Below are 21,779 nucleotides of genomic sequence, written 5' to 3' on the forward strand. Positions count from 1 at the left end.
ATGCAGTGTGAGTGATACCAGGTAGATGACCCTTCACATGCCCACCCAGGGGTAATTATCCTTTATGTCAAAACTGAGTAAAAAAAAAGTCTGCTTGTAAAGTGGAATTTCTTGAGGTAAGGCAGAGTCTGAAAAATGATCATTTTACAAAATATGGCATAAGTTTGGGTAGGGTACAGCTGATCTTAGTAGATATGTAGCGTGTTTGTAGTGTGAGTGAGTCAGTACCTGAAATAACAGCATTTAAATCTCTCATTTATACTTAACAAAAATAGTTTATAGTCTCTGTGTAATTATGACTTTCATCTAAAAACTAAATGGGATACATTCAAACTTTCTTTCTTTCTTTCTTTCTTTCTTTTTCTTTCTTTCTTTCTTTCTTTCTTTCTTTCTTTCCTTCCTTCCTTCCTTCCTTCCTTCCTTCCTTCCTTCCTTCCTTCTTTCTTTCTTTCTTTCGACAAGGTTTGTTTGTGTAACAGCCCTGGCTGTCCTGGAACTCACTCTGTAGACCAGGCTGGCCTCGAACTCACAGAGATCCGCCTGCCTCTGCCTCCCAAGTGCTGGGATTAAAGGTGTGTGCCACCACTACCAGGCAAAAGTCTCTCTCTCTCTCTCTCTCTCTCTCTCTCTCTCTCTCTCTCTCTCTCCCTATGTCTGAATACAAGAATCATCCTTTCTTTTATTTGTTTTCAAATATCCTAAGGTTTGATTTTATTGTATTTATACCAAGAGTTAAACAGACGGTTTCTAATTTTTCCCCTCAACCCCCTCAGCTCCCTCCCTGGCCTCTCTCTGTAGTGGTCTCGGTCTCTGTGGGGCTCCTGCCCTTCTGGTGATTACCTTGGCATTCTCCCAAGTGGAACTTTCTAAATTTAGAGCCACAGGACTGGGCTAACACACCACAGATGAGCATTGAAATCCCAACAGTACAGGAGCAGCACCATTTCTGAGAGTTTTAACAAAAACAGTCTTTTATCAGAAAGATGTTTGGAAACAGACTATTTCTTTTGTCTTGTCCAAGAATACTACATTATTTTTCCCACATCACACTGGGATTTGAGAAACTAAAAATACATGATTAAAAAACACTTGTTTTCCACATCACTTATACATTTGTATGTCATAGTTTTAGCTATTTCCCAGTGGAAACAGGCTTTCAGTCCTATATTCTGTAACGTGATGTAAAATTTTCTACAATGCTAATAGTCTAATAGCGATACTTAGGTTTAAAAACTTAAAAAAAAATTCTCTAAAGGAGATCAGAAAGTTGACCACAACTAAGTTCAAACATCCAGGATCAAAACTACATGTGTGTTAGATAGAAGAGGGAGCTGTTAGGATGAAGACACGTGTTATTTTTTTCTCATTGATGTGACAAAATATTAGTAAAAGCAACGTAAGGGAGGCAGGGTTTATCCTGGATGCGGTTTGAAGGTATCTCATCTGCCCATCGTGCAGGAAAAGCATGGTGGCATACGTGCACAGTGGCTGGTCGTATGTCTGCAGTCAGGAAGCAGAGAGGGGCGAATATGGGCCCCTTGGGTTGTAGCAGTAACACCTGTGTTACTACCCGTTCATCATGTCCAAGTGAGGGACTGAGGATTAAAAAACAGACAAGACAGCCAGTCTTTTGTCTCAGCAGAATGCCGAATGCCATTTATTGAAGGAGGGAGGAGGCCTTAAATACAGGCTTACAGCACAATGGGAGAACCCCAGAGGGCAGAAGTTCGCTAAAGATGTTTTACATTCTTGCATCCTAGCTGTTTACACCAAATGCAGGATACACAAACAAAGAACCTCCGATGAGCATTACCGGGAGGGAATTAGCACAGGGAGGACATCTGGCCAAGGTCATCAAGCAAGGCAACAGCTACCCAAAATGGGGGGCCAGGGCCCAACATCGGCTGACTTCCTGCTTTTCCCCTTTTTATTTGGTCTGCAACTCCAGTCCACAGAATGGTGCCACCCACATTCAGGACATGTCTTTCCTCCTCAGTTAAACCTCTGTGGAAAAACTGTCACAGTCAGGCCCAGTGGCCTGCCTCCTAGGTGATTCCTGTCCGGTGGACAGTGAAGATGAATGACCAGCCTGGTTCCCATTGGGATCCCTCACATCTGAGCATTTGGAGCATTTGGAGCATTAACTCCAACTGGTGGTCACCACCTACCCTTGGTGTAGTCGAAAAATATTTATTATCTGTATGCTATAACAATACTGAACTAAAACAAAAAAAACCATGAGGAAGGAATGAGTGGTGAATTTGTTCAAATATAATTTCTGTAAATAGTTATTTTAGGGGAAACCAGTCTTTCGGAGAAGTTAGTTCACTAGGATCTGAATCAGACGGTCTGGCTAACTTATCTGTCATGTCTTTTTTGGGGGGGGTCCTAGCTTGCTAGGCCTCCCATGGATTTTAGGATCAAGAAGAAACTGGTTTGAAGCTTGCCTCAGATCTCTGATTTCTAGTACTGAACACCAAACATTCCCCATCCCTGTTTCTATTTGCCATAGCCATAAGCTTCTGGGTAAACCTTAGCTCCATAGCCAGTGACTGACAGCCTCACAGTTGAGGCAGAATCCCTGGGAGCCTGAATGGCAGACAAGAATTGCCACTGCAGGGCATTTCCAGCCTCAGTATAACTCTGCCTGTCCCTTGTCTCATACTTTTAATGTTTTGATAAAGTCAACTAACCCGTAAAGTTGAGGCTTGGACAACTGTGATCAGGGTGGTGTGCAGTGAGGCAGCCTGATGCAGAAAGGAGGCAGAGCATGCAAAGGGCAGAGAGCAGACACTGAGGCCCAGGAACCAGGATTCCAGGGACACCCCCATCTCCTGCTGCCTTTCCCAGGTTCCCTCTCTTTCTAGAAATCACCAGCTGCCACCTTGTAATGCATTCTGAAGCAGTCCCCATACCTTTTCTGTTTGGCCACCCCCTCACTCTTGCGGGCCACAAGAATATATTATAGAGATTCAGCTGTGTATTAAAGCTATACTTTGATCGGCCAAGGGTCTGTCAAAAGGCAAGCCATTTATTATGAATTATTTGGTGTTATCCAGTTTTTAATATTTCAGCTGTCTTCTGCTATGAAATTCTTGTGTGCCCAAGTACTATAGACCATTTGGCAAACAGCTAAGCTTCCCAGACCTGCTGAACATCTAGGTAACTAACCCCCAATCTCCCACTCCAGCTTGGGAGACAAGCAGGCTACTAGATGCATAGCTTTGTTTTTTGTGCAAATGAAGCTCAGACCTTCCCCTTCCCTCAGACTGGGGGCATGGCAGAGGGATTGAGGACAATAGGGTTTTTTGCATAACCAGGTGCTGTAAGGACTGGAGCAGAATTCCAGAGACACAGAACCATGTGGCCACAGAGAAGAGAGGAAGACAGAGGTTCTGTAGAGGGTAAGGCAGATCTCTGGTAGAGTTTTCTGAGAGCCAGGAGTGAGGAGCTAGGAAGGCGAGATGGAGGACGAAGGGACAGAGGGCATAGATGAGGTCAAAGGCACAGGAGCTTACTAAAACTATGAGGACAGGATAACTGGGCACAGAGAGGAGCTGAATGTGAGGACAGGGCTGAAACTATGTAGATAGAATTGACTTAGAAGAATGAAGTGAATGGACTAGAGAAGTCAGTGTGCTTAGATTCATCCCCCAGATTAGTGTCCTTAGCTGTTTGTAGCATCTGCTCTGGACCCTGATAGAAATCTCCTCAAGGCAGGCACTTGGGAGGAATTTGTTACCTCGCACATTGCACATCGTAGGCCTCTACAGCAGGCTTTCCTATCATAATACCTACCGGAAGAGGGCTTTCCCTCCCTCCTGCCTGCCTGCTCTTCTTTCCTCCTTGTGTTCTTAAACTCTCAGTACATTTTAGTTTTGTGTTTCCCCACATGCTTTCAGGTTGATGTAGATCACTTACCATACCACATTTAACTGTTTATTTGTGTTTTCTTGTTCTATGTAAAATATTCAGATGCCAGAAGTTTCAGGTATTTGCTCCATTCAGTTATCAAAAACAGCTGGCCTGTCATCTAATCCCCAAAGCTCATCCTTATTACTGAAGTTCTCGACCAATCCAACTTGTTTCTAACAGAAATGATTTATCTTTATTATTTCTCAGCTCATGTGGGTCGCTGTGGCACACACCTCACAGGAATTTTAATTCCTTAAGTAACATAGGAAGACATACATGGAAATAGATGGGTGTTCGTGAGCTAGGCTGGCTTATAGACAAAAGGGCACACATCTGCTGTCAAGATTTCTTTCCAATGTCTGCTTTACTTAATTCCAAGGGATTTCTCCTTAGGTGCCAGGTGTTACCTAATTGCCCTTTCTGCTTGGTACCCAGGAGATGTTTGCACCACAGGGAAAATGGAGCAGACTGAAAACCAGCATGGCTGAGAGGAAAGCACTCAGATAAAGTGGAGGGCCGGGGGAGAAGGTAGGACTCAGTCACAGTGTTTTCTTAGATCTCTTTTAGAAAAGAGTACACGTAAAACCTGAGTGTCAGGAAACAGGTCTCCTTACCGCAGCTGCTGGCACATGCTCTCTGAGTATGTGAGTATAACCGTTACAGCAGCCATCCTCTGAAGAAGCCTATTTCCTCCCTGGTCATGCATTTTACATGGCTTCCTAATATTAAAATAGTACTCAAGGCCTCGCACACTTGACCTGGGCATAGAAGTGATAAGGGCAGTGAAGACCACACAGAATTTGTCATACTTTTAAAATTCAGGGGCTGGAATAAAACCTGACCCTTCGAGCAAACCCAGTAAGAGCTCATTCTTTCCTTACCCCGTGGGCATGAGTAAACTTTTCTCCATACTAGGCCTTTCATTTTAGACTTTATGGGCCATAAAATCTCTATGACCTCCTCTTACCTGTCATTGAAGTACAAAACCAACCACAAGTGAGTGTTGATATTTGTATTGGAAGGCATGTCTTTATAAAACAAAGCAGTGAGCTGGATTTGGCCTGTTGTCACAGTTAAAGAACCACACTCCATGTCTGTGAGGTGAGAAACATGAGGTCCATAGAGGGAGGGAGGGAGGGAGGTAGGTAGATAGATAGATAGATAGATAGATAGATAGATAGACAGATAGATGATATGTAGGTAGGTAGATAAACAGATAACAGGTAGGTAGATAGATAATAGATCAATAATAGACAGACAGATAATAGATGGATAGGTAGGTAGATAGATAGACAGACAGACAGACAGACAGATAGATAGATAGACAGATATATAGGTAGGTAAATAGATGATAGATAGATGGATAGATGATAGTTAGGTAGATAGATAGATAGATAGATAGATAGATAGATAGACAGATAGATAAGCTCGGCCAGTGGCCTCTGATGTACCACTGCTCAGAGGGAACTGACCCCTTCGTAGTTATAAAATTATAAAACTGGGGACTGGTGAGATGGCTCAGAGGATAACTGCACCTGCCACCAATCCTAAAGACTTGAGTCTTATGCCCAAGATGTACATGGTGTAAGGAGGGAACCGACTCTTCCTGAGTTACCCTGACCCCTGTGTATATACCCTGGCATACACTCACCCCCTCAACATGCACACAAATACAAAAATTAAAATGTAATTTTGAAATGGATAGAATTTCTGGGTTAAAAGTCATCAGAGTTGACGACTATATGACCCAGTTTTATGGCTCATGGTGGGAACTAAAAGTCCATTCCTACATATTGATGGTCATCAAAGCTAGGTGAGGGATGGTTGGTGTCAATACATGCACTTGGATCTCTGACCTGAGCTCTGGTTTAAGTCATAATTTTCACCCTCTAAGTTTATTTACCTCTGTTTTTAAAGAGAAGGGATAATTTCAAAAGTACTATAGTGATAAGAGCAGCTTTAAAAGGAGAATATTTAATAAATAAAACACAAGAGAATCATTTATTTGTTTACTTATTTACTGACTTACCGCACTGGGAATTGAACCCAGGCCTTTTACATCTAGGGCGGTGCTTTCTCACTGGGGGTATCCACAGCTCCCTTCTTTTTCTTTTAATCTGTCACTGTGTTTTTTCTTAAAGTATGGCTCCCAGACCCACAGTGTAGAGTTATTGGGGAACTTCCCAGAACTATCAATTCTTGGGTCCAGTATATGCAAGGTTTGCAGTAAATTCTATTTAATTTAAACATTTTTTTCCATTCGTCCCCAGAATTGTCTTTAAATCTTTCCCATTACCTGCACACAAGCTACAGCTTTTTAAAATTGACCTTCTCTTCTGCTGTTTTAGACATCGGCCCATTTGTCTGTTCATTTATCCCATCAATAATAATGTGCAGACTGCTTCCCACGCACAAGACATCGTGTTAGATCGTAAGCACACATCAACGGATCTTAAATGAATGAGATTCAGAAAAATGAAATATTATTACATTTGGGAACTCCATGGTAAAATTATAAGCTCAATTAATTTCTGTATCAAACCCATGAAGATATAATGGCATGGCATGACAGTGAGTTGGGAGAGAACTGGGGTAGTTGGCGAAAGGCTTTCTCAGGATGTTTCACCGGTGGCCTTAAGAGTGAGTGGGAGCCAGCCTCCCAAACAGTTGCAAAGGACAGAGGGAATCGTAATGACACATAACACTTGCTGAGTTCTCCCTTGGCAGTTATGATTTTGAGAGATTTACGTACATTTACAGTCCTGACAACATTCTTTAAGGCAGATATAGTCAGCGTTCCTATATTAGGTACGCCAGATCAACAGGTTGGGTAATATACAAAGGTCACACTGTCTCCAGGATTCCATGTGAGGTGTGATAAGAGGAATATGTAGACGGTATTTGCCAAAGGGAAAACAGTGGCATTATCTTCCTACACAACGACATTTTGTACTTCTCTTCAGACACCAACGGGTGTTGCAGAACTTAATTCAGTTCCTGTACTAGCTCCGTGGACTTAGTGCAGACCCTGGAAGTTCAGGGCTCAACCCCACAGTGCTGCCCCTGCCTTAAATAACCATAGAGAGTAGTAGGTCCTGCCCCGCTCAAACTCTGTCCATCTTAGCTGCAAACCGGGGGTTTCCACAGCCTTCCTCAAGGTTCAGTGATTTGCCCTAACAACGCAGAGTTCAGAGAAATGCTTTGCTTACCATTACCTATTTATGATGAAGCCCGTTGTCACTGATTCAGGGGAGTGGCCAGGTAGAGGGAAGCATCTGGAATGGGCAGGCAGTGGGAGTGTCTTGCCCCTTGGAGCTGGTGTATGTGACCCTCCCAGCACATGGGTATGTTCAAAAACCCGGAAGAGATTTTAGGGAAGTGGCCCTTCACAGACATGGTTGATTAAGGCACGAAGTTAAGCTCCCTCAGGAAGTTGAAGTGTGTGTTGAGGGCTAAGGGTTCCAGGATTCTGATCACATGGTTGATTTCGTGGATGACACACCCCCCCCCCCCATACTGCCAGCATCACCTCACTAGGGTAAGCTCAGGTATGGATAGAAGACACTCCCTCTCCATTGTCAGTAGTCCATCACAGTTTGAGGAGCTGAAGAACCAAGTGTATATTCCATATTCTATCACAGTGTCCATCAGAAGCAGCAGGGATGACTGATTTGGAGTTCTAGCAACTTGGCAGATTCCAAACACTTTCTGTCATGGCCAGACAGCATGGTTGGGAGTGTCTGTTTATTGTAGTGGAGGAAGGTGAGGGCTCAGTGTTGGTCATTGTGCTCTGATAAGCCTTTTAGACTCCATAGCAGAGCCAGGTGGGTGGGGACAAGCAGGAGCTTAGGGAAGTAATCAAGATGTAATAGGGCCGGGGAGATAGTTCAGTGGGTAAAGTGCCCAGTACACAATTGCGGTGATCCCAGTGGGCTCCCAGCACTCACATGAAAAGCCAGGCATGAATACACATGCCCAACTGTAACTCCAGTGCTGGGGTTGCCGTGGAGAGAGATGGATCCCGAGGACCCTCCAGTCTAGTTAAAATGCTAAGCTCCAGGTTTAGTGACAGACTCAAAAAATACAGTGGGGAACAGGAGAGAAAGATGTCAGTGTCAGCCTCTGGCCACCACATGTGTGTACACAGACACGCAGGTGAGTGCATGTCCACACACACACAGACACACATATACAGAGACACTAGACAAGGGCACCCACAAAGACACACATATACAGAGACACATGTGACTAGTACAGATAAAGAAGATCAAGGAGTAAAGGCTTCTTTTGGCTCAGGGTTCCTTAGGATTTGTCCATGGTCAACTGGCTCATTGTCTCTGGTGCCGTGAGGAGACAGAGAGGGAAGGGCCACAGGGATCCACTTGGATGGATTGGTCATGGTGACTTACTAAGTCAGTGATGTCAGGACCAGACTGATAGCAGTGCTACTCTGAGGAATTTTCAGAATGCATTTTCCTTGAATTATTCACCATTAAGTTGTATAATCTGATTGAAATTCCATGACCACACTTAAGGCCATGTAAAGATTGACATAGTCTATTCCTTTTGTAAAGACTGGATCTAGTCTAGTATCTTCAGCTATTCAACTTAGGAAAGTCCAGTATGTCTGTGTTGAGAGGGCATGCTCTTCATTCCAGAGAGGTCACCCCACCCCCATCCCCACCCCCCACTGTCCCTATCTTTGCGTCATCTGTAATCAATGATTAAACAGAAAAGTGAAAGAGCTGGGCATGGTGGTGCATGCCTTCCATCGAAGTATCAGAAGGATAAGGCTGGAGGATCTTGAGTTCAAGGCCGGACCTGGTTTCCATTACCAAACAAAAACCAAAACAACAAAAAACAAACAATAATCATTGGGAAGAGAGGCCAGGTCACTTTTCATATCTCTGTGTGTGTCTCTGTGTCTCTGTGTGTGTATCTCTGTGTGTCTTCCTGTGTGAGTCTGTCTGTGTGTGTGTCTGTGTCTGTGTATGTGTCTGTGTGTGTGTCTATGTTTGTCTATGTGTGTGTTGTCTGTGTATGTGTGTATCTGTATGTGTGTGTGTCTGTGTGTCTTTTAAAATTATTTTTTTGGTTATACAAAGAAATGCGTTTCATTGTGATGTTTTCATACACGGATCTCTCGATGTACTTTGTTTTTATTCACCCCTGGATGCCCTCACCCATCTGATCTCTCCTGTTACTGACTCCTCCCATAAATACACACGCCGTTACCCTCTCTTCTTCTCCCCAGACCTTTCTTCCCTCTCCCGGCTTCTTTCTACTGCTGTATCATATGTTTGTGTAATGCATACATTTCAATATAGATTCTGTACATGAGAGAAAACAAGCCATATATATTTCTTTCCCAGTCTGGCTTACTTTGCATAAAATAATGGTCTCCAGCACTTAAAAAAACTTATTTATTTTATGTGTATGTGTGTTTGACCATATGTGTGTATGTGTGCCATATGCTTGCCTGCGAACCAAACCCAGGTCCTCTTCAGGAGCAACCACTACTCTTAACTGCTGAGACATCTCTCCAGCCCCAGTGATCTCTGGTTGTATCCATTTTCCAGTGAATCCCATGTCATTTCTCTGTACACCTGAATAAATTCCATCGTGCATATGTACCACATTTTCTTTATCCATCTCTCTGTTCATGGATGTCTGGGTTGTTTCTGTATCTTGACATGGTAAACAGAGCAACAATAAACATGGGTATGCAAGTGTCTCTGTGGTGTGCCGGCTTAGAGTTCTTTGGGAACATACCTAGGAGTCATATAGCTGTGTCATATGTGGTTCCTGTTTTAGTTGCATGAGGACATTCCATACTGATCTCTGTAGAAGCCGTACCAGTTTACTGTCCCACCAGCAGGGTAGACAGGCTCTGCTTACTCTTCATACATGCCAGAACTTGTTTTCACGATGATAGTCATTCTTACTGGAATGAGATGTAATCCTAAAGTAATTTTTGAGTGTGTGTGTGTGTATGTTTGTATGGGTATGTATGTATGTATATGAATAAGTAAGTGCATATGAGAGCAAGATGATACTTATCTTTCACAATTGGGTTTATTTTCAATGTAATGATCTCTAGAACTTAAAAAATTATTTTTAGTGTGTGTTTTTACCTACATGTATATGTATATGTATATGTATATATATATATATACATATATATAATATGTGTGTGTGTGTGTGTGTGTGTGTGTGTGTGTGTGTGTGTGTGTGCACTGTGTGCGTGCAGTGCCTGTGGAGACCAAAAGAGGGCATCAGAATCCCGGGAACATTCTTTACATCTGCTTGGAAGCCAGAGGTCGATGGTGGATGTCTTCTACAATTGCTTTTCTGCCTTACTTTTCAAGACAAGGTGTTTCAGTGAACCTGGAGCTCACTGATTCTACTAGGCCGGCTGGCCTGCAAGCCCCAGGGACCCTCCCAATGCTGACATTCAGCCCCACCCTAGCTTTTTCCATAGGTGCCGTAGATCCAAACCCAGGTCCCCATGCTTGCATGACACATCTTTACCAACTGAACCATCTTCCAGTCCCTTAGGGCAATGTCGATTTGCATCCCCCAATGGCTAAGGATGTCCAGCACTTTTTGGAAACATTTAATTTACTGGCCATATTCTGCCAGTCTTTTACTGCTATTTCTTTAAGTGCGATGGGGATTTTGACAAGGAAGGATGAGATGAGGAAAAACTGAACCCTTTCCAGACAGAGGCCATCTTAGCTGTTCTGTAGCCACAGGACTGTTAGAGGTAGGGTTGGGTGCCAGTCCATCCTGGCACAGAGAAGAAGCAAAATCAGCACAACCCAGCCGCACTTCCCTTGTTGGTGAGCTTGTCCTGCGTTGACGAGCCTGCTGGAAACTAACTACCTTCTGGTCTCTCTAGGGCGTCTTTTCTTTCATCTTTAAACAATTCTCTTTACAGGTAAAGATAAGGTTAAAGTGTCGGACGAAGACTTGAAGAAGCTCCTTCTCATTAAGTGGTGTGTTCTGGAAGCCATCCGCTTAAGAGCGCCTGGTGTCATTACTCGGAAAGTTGTGAAGCCAGTTAAAATTCTGGTAAGTGCTGGTTTTGTTTGAAAACAGTGAGCCTTCTAGAAAAAGTTTGTGTTTTGTTCATACGTTTCCTAGGTTGATATATTATTGATTTCTTCATGTAGTATAACTGAATAGAAATTATATATATTTGTCTTATACAGCATGCTTTGAAGTATGTACCTGTTTTATAATGGCCAAATCAAGTCATGCACCTGTATATTAATTCACACACTTAATCATTCTTGTACGAAAATATTTGTACACTATGAACAGTTAGCACACTATTTCTGACTATAGTGACTACACAGTGTGCCACATCTCTTTAACACACTCTGCTGTTTAAATGGAATTTTGTATTATTCGGCCAGTGTTCCTCAAGTCTCCTACCTCCCAGCCTCCAATAACGACATTTCTCAGCACTACCTCTGTGGGCTGAATCTTTGATTTTTGAGATGACCCGGCTCTTGTCCCTCTGTGCCTGGCTTATTCTTCCTCAGGCTTTGTCTGTGCTGTTGTGAATTTCCATCTTTTAAAAAGCTGGATGATGTCTCATCATGCACATACACGGTACATTCTCCTTCATTCATCTGCAGACGGACACACTCTGATTCATGTCCTGGTCACTGTAGAGCACGCTGCAGTGACCATGAAGGTGAAGTTACCTTTTTGACATGTTAATTTCACATCCTTTTCTGTAAACTCAGCAGTTGGATAGCTTGATCACACAGTAGTTCTCCTATTAATCTTTTGAGGGACCGCCATATTATTTCTTACATGGCTGTACTAATATGCATTTTGAAAAAACAGTCTCCAGTGGTTCCCTGTTTGTCTTTGTCCTCTGACACCTCTGCTTTTTTGGATAATACAGATTCTAACAAGACTGAGATAATATCCCGTGAGGTTTGGATTCCTATTTCCCTGACAATGATATTGCATGTTTTTTAAAAAAACTTGTTGAATATTTTGTAGGTCTTCTTCAGTAAATATGTTTATTTTTATGCGTGTGTGTGTGTGTGTGTGTGTGTGTGTGTGTGTGTGTGTGTGTGTGTGTGTGTTGGGGGTGGTGGTTAGGTACATAAGTTCAGTGCCTTAAGAGGGTGATGGACTCCCTGAAGCTGGAGTTTCAGGCGGTTGCAAGCTGCTTGGTGTGGGTGCGGGAACCAAACGGGGGTCCTCGGAAGTACAAAGAGCACTCCAAACTGCTGAGTCATCTCTCCAGCCAGTTCTGGAGTCTTCTTTTGAGAAATGTCTGCTTCGGTCTTTGCACGTTTTGTAGCTCCCTTTTGTTCTTCCTATGGAGTTGTTTGAGTTGCTTGTGTGGGGAACATGAACCTTTTCTCAGATGTGTGCATCACACCTATCTCATCCTGTCCCAGAGGCTGTCTGTCCTTCCCTAGCTGTGCCTTCCTTAGTTGTCCAGAAGGATTCTAGTTTAGAGTAATCTGGTTTGTCCGAGTTTTTTTTTTTTTTTTTTTTTTGGTTTTTCAAGACAGGGTTTCTCTGTGTAGCTTTGCGCCTTTCCTGGATCTCGCGCTGTAGACCAGGCTGGCCTCGAACTCACAGAGATCCGCCTGCCTCTGCCTCCCGAGTGCTGGGATTAAAGGCATGCGCCACCACCGCCCGGCTCCTTGTCCAAGTTTTTAAGTTCCTCGAATCCTCGTTTCCCAGATCAGTATCAGAAAGGTTTTCCTCTGTGCTTTGTTCTGGTTGTTTTACACTCAAGTTTAATCCATTGGAGTTTATTTTTATATACTGTGTGAGATGAGAACCTAATTTCTTTCATCTGCATATCGATACCCAATTATCCCAACACCATTTATTAAGAAAACTGGCATCTTCCCATTGGATATTCTCGGCACGTTTATTTATAAAAAGCCATAAATGAGGGATTGATTTCAGGGCTCTCTTCTGTCCTGTCGGTCTGTGAGTCTGGTTTTGTGCCGTTTTGATTACTGTAGCTCTGTAGTGCCTTTTAGGACCTGTGGTGCCCTGCCTCCAGCGTTGTTCATTCTGGTTAAGATTCCTTCGGCTATTGGGGCCTTTTGTGATTCCATGTGAATTTTAAGATTTCATTTTTTTTCCACTGGAAAACGTCATTGGATTTTGATAGTGTGTATTATTTATATGGGCCCCTAAGTTCCCGTGAGTTCTAAGTGACCCTAGAACAGTTTGAAACACTAAGTTAAGTGACACAGTCTCATTCAGAGAGAGATTTGTCTTTTGGAAAAGATTTTCACTAACATATAACCTTTCAAATAGACATTTGGCCATGTGCTTCTGTATCGGTTATATAATGTGGCTGAAGGCAAGCAGGTGGTCTTTTGTCAGCTGACTCAACAGGATTTATTTTTAAAAACTTTTTTTTTTGAGAACTTTATATATGGATGTGGTGATTTTCAGTCACATTCACCCCTCTGCTCTCCCTCCAGCTCCTCTCAGATCCCCGCCATGTCTCCTTCCAAACTTAGTGTCCTCTTTTTTATTTAACACCCACTGACGATAGTTAGTGCTGCTCCTATTGACATGAATACAGGGCCTGGCTAACCTACCAGAGGCTACACCTCAAAGAGAGTGGAGTCCTCCCCCCTGGCAGCCATCCGCTGTACAGAGCTCCTCAGCTAGGGGTGGGGACTTGTGTCTCCACCCTCCTCCCCTGCCCCATCCCCATGTTGGTTCCAGCCTGTGCAGACCTGGAGCAGGCGACCACAGCTGCCAGGAGCTCCTGAGTGCCACAGCTCCACCATGTCCAGAAGACACACTCTTCCTCCCCAGTCTCTCTCCTTGCTATTCCCCGAGTCTTGCAGCAAGTCTTGCAGCAAGGAGCTGTAATACCGACGACATCCAGACATACTGTTTCTAGGCATGCACTCCATGGACACCTGTTTCCTGCACAGATTCTCAGCAAGTGCCTCCCAATGACTGGCAGGAGTTTCTAGCCGCAGATGAACATGGCTAAGAAGAGAGCAAGCATGGCATGGATCAGCTCGGAAAGAGGACGGCGGCGGAGTGAGGACAGAGTCGGGGAGAAGTCTCCAGGTCACCATGCCGAGTCTGTGCACGTGGCAGCCTGCAGTGAAATATCTGTGAATCAATCGTCAGTCACCAGAACCAAAATTTTACAGGAATTACTTGGCTCAGGGGCCTTTATTACCCAGGGAGACCACACTGATTCCCTCCATCCTCCCAGGGAGATCACATTGATTCCCTCCATCCTCCCAGGGAGATCACACCGATTCCCTCCATCCTCCCAGGGAGATCACACCGATTCCCTCCATCCTCCCAGGGAGATCACACCGATTCCCTCCATCCTCCCAGGGAGATCACACCAATTCCCTCCATTCTCTTGTTTACCTTTTTTTATACATAGCTTGAGAGATTTTGGATTGATACCAGGGGGTTTTGGTAGAACACAAAAGAGATAAAAATCCCAATTTGTAACAGTTAGAACATTTGCACCCCCTGAAGACAAAGCTAGTTTCATTGATCTTACATAAAGTATATCGCTTTGTTTTATTGGGATTTAGATAGCTTTGCTTTTAATTGCTCTATTGATTACTTTAAACTGTGAGTGTACTCTGAGAGGAAATGGTCTGCTTGTTGCAGTGAAGCAGAGAAATGTGTGTGTTTCTCTGTGTGTTGGTATAATCCTGATTGGGCTTTCTCTAAGTACGGTTAAAAGAATAAATCCCAGACTTGATATAGATGTCTCTGTGTCGGTGGGTGTTCCGATGGCTCTTTCAGGCAAACAGATTTTTAAAAAATATTTATTCCTAATATTTCGTTCATTTTAGAACTTTTATAAATGGCTGTTTGGGGCAGGGTTTTAAAGCGGGGTCTTATGAGAATACGCGTGGTTACCTCAGGCTGGCCTAAAACTTGTGGTGACTCCCCTGCCTCAGCCTCTAAAGTATTAGTGTTGTAGGTGTGATCCACTCTATCTGGCTTATTTATGGTCTTCCGCTGTTGTTTAAAGTTTTGGTTTTCAGGTTTATACAACTTGTTTGTAGAAATACAGTGGTCCTTCGTTTCTTTCTGTGGTAACAGGGATGGAAACCAGGCCCCTGTGCAGGCTTGGCAGGCACTCTACCACCAAGCCACATTCCCAGCCAAAAGCAGGGAATGTTTGTAGACTTTGGTGATGTCTTTGCTATAGGCCTTATTTTTATTTCTGTCTCTTTGTTTTGTTTTCTTCTGTTATCACGCTGGCTATAGTTTCCATCACTCTATTGACTCTAGTAGTGTCCAACGGTGCTTTGTCCTGGCCTTGAGGGGACAGCTTTCATTTCCACCGTTAAGTGCCATGCTGGGCATAGAATTTTTATAGATGCTCTTTGTCAAGTTCAAGACATTTTATTTCTACTTTTCTGAGAATTTTGTGAATCATAAATCACTGTATCAGTTGGTAGAACCATATCCTTTTCCTTGTTTGTCTTACTGAGATGGGTCACATTTACTAGTAATCAAATACTGAATCAACCTTTTGCTTCTTTGATAAGTCACTTGATCACAGTGTGTGTAGTATGTGCTGTGTGTGTGTTATATGTTGTGTGCATATGCCTCTGGAGGACAGAGGTTCACAGAGATTGACAAAGGGTGCCTCCTCAACCACTTTTTACTGATTCTTTATACATATTATTGGATTTGTTTTGTTGATTTTTTTTAAATTTTAAAGTATTTTTATTGAAAAAATAAGCACAAGAGAAAACAATGACTGCTTAATTAATTATAGTAATTATTAATAATACTGAGTTGAAGTAGTCAATCTTCTCTTTGAATATATATCGTGCTGTGCACACACACACACACACACACACACACACACACACACACACACACACATGTTGCTTGCTTAGTTTGGTTCCCAACACCCATGCTGGGTGGCTCACAGTTGCCTATAATGCCAGGTCTAGAGGACACCCTCTCTGGCCTCTGCAGTCACTAACACTCACATGCATATACACACACATACACACACATACACACAATTTAAAAGAATAATCCGATTGGGGGAGATGGCCCAGTGGTTAAGAGCTTGTACTGCTTTTGTAGAAGACCCAAGTGTGGTTTCCCAGCACCCACATGGCAGCTCACAACTGCCCATAACTCCTGCTCCAGGGGATCCAGTGCCCTCTTCTGGGCGCCCCAATATTGCACTCATGTACACAGACACATAATCAAAATAAAGTAAATCTTTAAGAAAATAAAATGCTGACATTTAACTAGTATATCCCTCTATGTAGTCAAACATGTATGTACAGGTGACTCATAAGCAGAATTAGAAATTAGCCATCTCCTAATTGGACCACAGAAATGATCTATCCAAGGAAAAAGGGAGATTGCCTGGTTTGTAAGAGGACTTGCCTTGCAAGCACAGAGACCTGAGTTCGGATCCCCAGCATCCACATGCAAAGCCACGTGTGGCAGTGAGCACTCCTTATTACAGTGCTGGGGGAAAGAGACAGGCAGGTCTCAGGGGCTTATTGGCCAAGAAGTGCAGCCAGAATGATTAGCTCCAGGTTCAGTGAGAGACCCTGCACCTGAAACAGGGCTGGGGAGATGGCTCAGCAGGTAAAGGCACTTGCCTCCAAGGCTGACATCTAAATTTAGTCTCCAGAATCCAACTCCCACAAGTTGTCCTCTGTCTGCTACACATACGCCATGGCACACACACACACACACACACACACACACACACACACACACACACATGCACACATACACAGAGAGAGAGAGAGAGAGAGAGAGAGAGAGAGAGAGAGAGAGAGAGAGAGAGAGAGAGAGAGAGAGAGAATGAGAGAATGAGAATTACCTAACCAGGAACGTTAGGTTTTTCTCACTTATTATAAAATGTCTCTTTTTCACGATATAGTTGTAGCTTGGTTTTTAATGACCCAAACCCTCCTTAAAACTTATTTCAGAATAAGTGATTTGAAGCTGATTTTTCTATCTTAGAGTCATACAGTTCCTTCTGGTGATCTGTTGATGTTGTCTCCATTCTGGCTACACAGAAATCCAAAATATTTTCCTGAACCCGACTCATTCAAACCTGTAAGTGCTCTCTTTCAATATGTATTATTCTTTATAATGTCTGTGTTTCTTGCCAAGAATATGAATGAATAAATTAGCTGAGCCTGTATCAGTAAGCAGCCATATTTTCTGGTAACTGTGCCCAACGTTGGCTATGATAGACCAATAGTATTTGCAATGTAGATGTTATATTTGCAGATTGGATAGAGGAGTTGGAATGAGCATCCTCAAAGAGGAACTTTTTATACAATGCTGGGAAGGAACATGAAAGCCAGTAGCCCTGGTTCTGCTGGAAGGAAGCCTTATTTTGTATTCCTTGGGCAACTGCTTCTGTTACTGGTTTCCAAGGAGCCCACAAAATAAAAACACAGCAAATTAAAATAGTGATCTGTTACTTCATGTGCTTGGGGACTCACAGGACTGAGCCATTCTAAGAGTTCAGCTAGTTCATGCCTTGCCTTTCGGAAAGTCTGGGAGAACTGGCACCCAGATGTACTTATTCCACAGGCTTCCTCCAGCAGGCAGTTCTGTTCACGTCTTGCTGTTGAATTTATTATTATGAGCAATTTTATGATAAAGCCCGAGGCCACGTTATAAATAGCCTTCCTCTTCTTAGGTCAATTCTGTAGGTGATTTACGTTGTCATTTACATTCGCCACTTAATAGGATTATTGTTAAGCCTTTTTTGTTTATAAGTTCATGTTCCAAAACCACAATTGTGTCTGATATTAATAACAGGTTGGGGGAAAAATGACCCACAACTCTGCAACTTTGTATGCAAGGATTAGCTGTACAGCATCATTTTTAGCCCAGAGAAGCAGAGTTAAGCTTATTTATATAAGACTGACTTAGGAAAAAAAGTGTTTTCTTCCCACAGGAACGCTGGAAAGAGGCAAATTTAGATAAGAATGCTTTCTTGGACGGCTTCATGGCTTTTGGAGGCGGGAAGTTCCAGTGTCCTGGAAGGTCAGTGCGGCAGCTGGGCAGCATCGATGCAGAGTGTACAAAAAGCCAGTGGCACACGGGGAAACACACCTCCAAGTCCCTTCATTACGGAGCCGCAGGGAAATCTAGGAGGGCACATTTTGTTTGTTTGGTCGGTGGTGGCGTGGGGTGTCTTTGTGGGAATGTCTGTGGTAGCTTCTGACAGGAGACCTCAGGAGACGGCACTGCACTAGCTGGTGCCAGAGGACATCAGGGCTTCCACAGTCCATGGACGGGCAGTTTAAAGCACTACTTTCCTGTGTGTGTGTGTGTGTGTGTGTGTGTGTGTGTGTGTGTGTGTGTGTGTGATGTCATCGGAGGGGCATGTGATGCCTGTGTGCAGATGCATATGTACATGTGTGCCGGTGGAGATCAGAGTACAACCTTAGGTGTTGTTCCTCAGGTACTCCCCACATTTTCTTCGTGTCGGGGTCTTTCATGGTCTCCAACTGGCCAAGCAGACTATGCTGGCACGCCAGGGAATCCCAGGAATCTGCTGTGCCCACCTCTTTAGTACTAAGATTAAAGGTGCATGCCTTTATGCCTGAGTTTTACTGTGTGTGTGTGTGTGTGTGTGTGTGTGTGTGTGTGTGTAATGTCAAACCTGGGTCCTTGTGCCAGCCTTGCGGTTATCTCCCAAACCGAGTGCCACATTTTAAAGAACAAAGGTGTACATTTGCTCAGCTACAGTGTTGTCAGATGTTCGTTATGGTTCTGGGACATTGCTGGCTTAGAGGTAGGTAGCAGTTGACACCTGGTCCTTCATGTAGTCACTTTTGTCTTGCAGAGCCTTCCCCTGGGCATTCTTTACAGTTCAATACATCTGCGTTCCATGCACTTGGCCCCTGTTCTAGCACAAGTATCTATCATTTAATGAATCGTGTGTATTATTTATCCAGCCAGAAAAAAAATTGAACATTTCCCTTTGCCAGGGATAGGCACTGGGGAAGATGGGCATGGTCTGTGCCTCATGAGAGTCACAGTCTACATTAAATAAGTCCCATTTCTTCACTGAAGAAGACCCACTTGGGGTAATGTTGGTATTTATTTGTAATAATCTCACTCAGGAAGTCATTACAAATCCTTTAAAAAAGTATATTTAACGGATTTTAGTTTCTTAATTTAAAAAGTCATTCATCATCATTTGAATAGTAATTTCAGGTCATATTTACAATTATTATCCTATAAAGCACCAACTTTAGTCCTCTTTTCTGTGTGTTTTAGAGTATCAATATGCTTTTAATAGTTTGCATCTCTTCCTAAATGATTGTAATTTAGTCTTAGCCAACCATGAAGCGTCTAATCTTTAGGATGGATTTCAGGGACCTGAATCTAAGCAGATTGGCACATGGTATTTCCCTGAAGACAGGTGTTTGTTCTTCACTAGGCAGTCGGCATAAAATGGCCCAATCAGAACAAATGGAGACTTTTTTTTTTTTTTTTTTTTTGGTTTTTCGAGACAGGGTTTCTCTGTGTAGCTTTGCGCCTTTCCTGGAACTCACTTGGTAGCCCAGGCTGGCCTCGAACTCACAGAGATCTGCCTGGCTCTGCCTCCCGAGTGCTGCAAATGGAGACTTTTATCTACATAATTAGAGAAAGATGTTCACTTTAACCCCTCACACCCCAATCAAATATCATCATCCTCATCAACAACAATAACAACGTCAAATCAGCCAGTGTTTCGAGCGGCGATCTTTGTGACAGGTTGGAGCCTGTGGATGAAAGAGCAGAGATGTGGAAAGATCCTGTGAGATAAATAGCACTGTGTCACAATATGGCAGCATTTTGAGGAGCTTGTCTAGTTCCCGTTTTATTTGATAGTGAATGTACACATTTTAAAGACAGTTTTAGAGGTTCCATGATTAGAACTGGACACATGCTCACATATCCACCTCATTTACAAGAGCTAAATGCTATACATGCATGCCAGATGTTTCATGAGGAGAGTTTAAACAGTACAGCAGCACCAACAAAACTCACCTCTTTCATTCTGACTCTCATTATTGTCACTTTAGAAAACCAGTTTGTTAAAGAGAAAAAGATTTATTTTACTTTTTAAATTCTCTCTCTCTCTCTCTCTCTCTCTCTCTCTCTCTCTCTCTCTCTCTCTCTCTGCGTGTGTGTGTGTGTGTGTGTGTGTGTGTGTGTATCTCTGGGTGAGTATGTGCACATGTGTCTACATACCCACAGAGGCCAGAAGAGGGCATCAGAACACATAGAGCTGATGTTACCAGCAGTTATGACGTGGTAATGTGCGTGCTTGAACTTGTGCACGTCACCAGAGCAGCCATTTCTCCAGTCCCAGAAAAGCAGTTTCTAAACCAATGAGAAGTCCATCATTTTTGTCACTAGTAAGACATCATCATAGCTGTAATTCTTCTGAAGACAGCAGGTGTTGCTTTTTCCAGGTCTCTTGACATAAATTCTCCATAGCAACTTAAGAGTCTCTTATACTCATCTTCTTTGGCTTTGAGTCTGCCACTGAAGCCAAGGACTACAGTATTTACAGTGAAGCATGTAGCATGGGCCAGTGGTAGACAATTGCCTAATGAGTATTATTCCCAAGAGGAACTATTGCCACCCTCCCTACAAGCTTCTAAGTCTGAGAGACATCTCTTTGAGTATGAAGGTAATGGGTACTGTAAAGAAGACCATGAAACTATAACCCAATCAGTGGTATCTTATTTGGGCAAAAATTGTATTTTCAGAATATCTTGACCACAAAAATTATATTTTCAGAATATATTGAATTCTTCCTATATGCAAGGCAGTGTCCTGTGTACCTCTGGGGATGTGAATATGAAAGAGCCATATTCTCAACTGTCATGAGGTGAACACCTGGTGTTGACAAGGAGGACATGGGATTCATAAATAGCTTCAAGGAATGGAGAATAGCGATGCCACATACCATACCGAAGATTCAAGATAGAGGTGTAACTGGTTAGGGGGATCTTGGCGATTTCACAGGAAAAGTGGCCTTTTAAGGGAACAAAGAACTTTTAGGTTAAGAAAATAGAATGAACAAAAGGGATATCAGCACAGAGGAGCTTGGAGCCTATGTTTTTACAGATGTTTGGGCCAGATTAGATCAGGATTGGTTGAGGAGAAAGATTGGCTATGAATGTGGGATTGATGTGCTGGCTAATCTTGGTAATCGACTTGACACGTCTGGGAAGTCCTCAAAGAGGAATTGCCTTCATCAGATTGGCCTGGGGGTATCTGTAGGCATTTTTGGGATTGTTGATTCATGTAGGAAGGCCCAATCCACTGTGGGCAGTGCTATCCCTAGGCAAGTGGGTCTGGGCTTTAGAAGAAAGGTAGCTGAGCAAGCTGTGGGGAGCAAGCCAGTAAGGAGTGTTCCTCCATGGCCTCTGCTTCAGCTCCTGCCTCCAGATTCCTGCCTTGACTTCTGTCTATGATGAACTGTAACCTGTAAGATGAAATAAACTCTTACCTCCCCATGTTGCTTCTGGAAACCAAAATTAGGATGCTATGAATATAAGTGGCTGTCACAAATGGTGTGGATAGCTAAATTAGGAGCAGGAGGGGGTTTGGGGGCAAGATAGTAAGTATTCCTTTGGAAATTTTGACTATGAAATGTGGCAAGATATCTATCATATAATCAGACCCTACAGGTTGACTACAAATGTTGACTATGTCTTACATGTTTTTAAAAACCGCATCAAGTCTAGGTTTCTACTAAGTTTCTGTTTCAAAATATCTCTTTTCCTGTCATTTATTTTAAACAGGCAATTCATGAAACATTTTGTTTTTAAAGAGAGATAAAAATTCTTCATGCG

At 43.1% G+C, this 21,779-nt stretch overlaps 1 protein-coding gene across 1 annotated transcript in view; it reads left to right on the forward strand.

The window, feature by feature from the left end:
- LOC128114939 (24-hydroxycholesterol 7-alpha-hydroxylase) overlaps positions 1–21,779 on the forward strand; it is an 84,561-nt gene that overhangs the window by 41,447 nt on the left and 21,335 nt on the right. Inside the window, exons 8-10 of the mRNA XM_052745392.1 lie at positions 10,856–10,989; positions 16,921–17,016; positions 17,873–17,961. Of these exons, the coding sequence (XP_052601352.1) occupies positions 10,856–10,989; positions 16,921–17,016; positions 17,873–17,961 (319 nt within the window). The remainder of the gene's footprint in view (positions 1–10,855; positions 10,990–16,920; positions 17,017–17,872; positions 17,962–21,779) is intronic.

The sequence above is a fragment of the Peromyscus californicus genome, unplaced genomic scaffold (assembly GCF_007827085.1).
Source record: "Peromyscus californicus insignis strain IS unplaced genomic scaffold, ASM782708v3 Scaffold_19__1_contigs__length_69161282, whole genome shotgun sequence".
Taxonomy (NCBI): domain Eukaryota; kingdom Metazoa; phylum Chordata; class Mammalia; order Rodentia; family Cricetidae; genus Peromyscus; species Peromyscus californicus.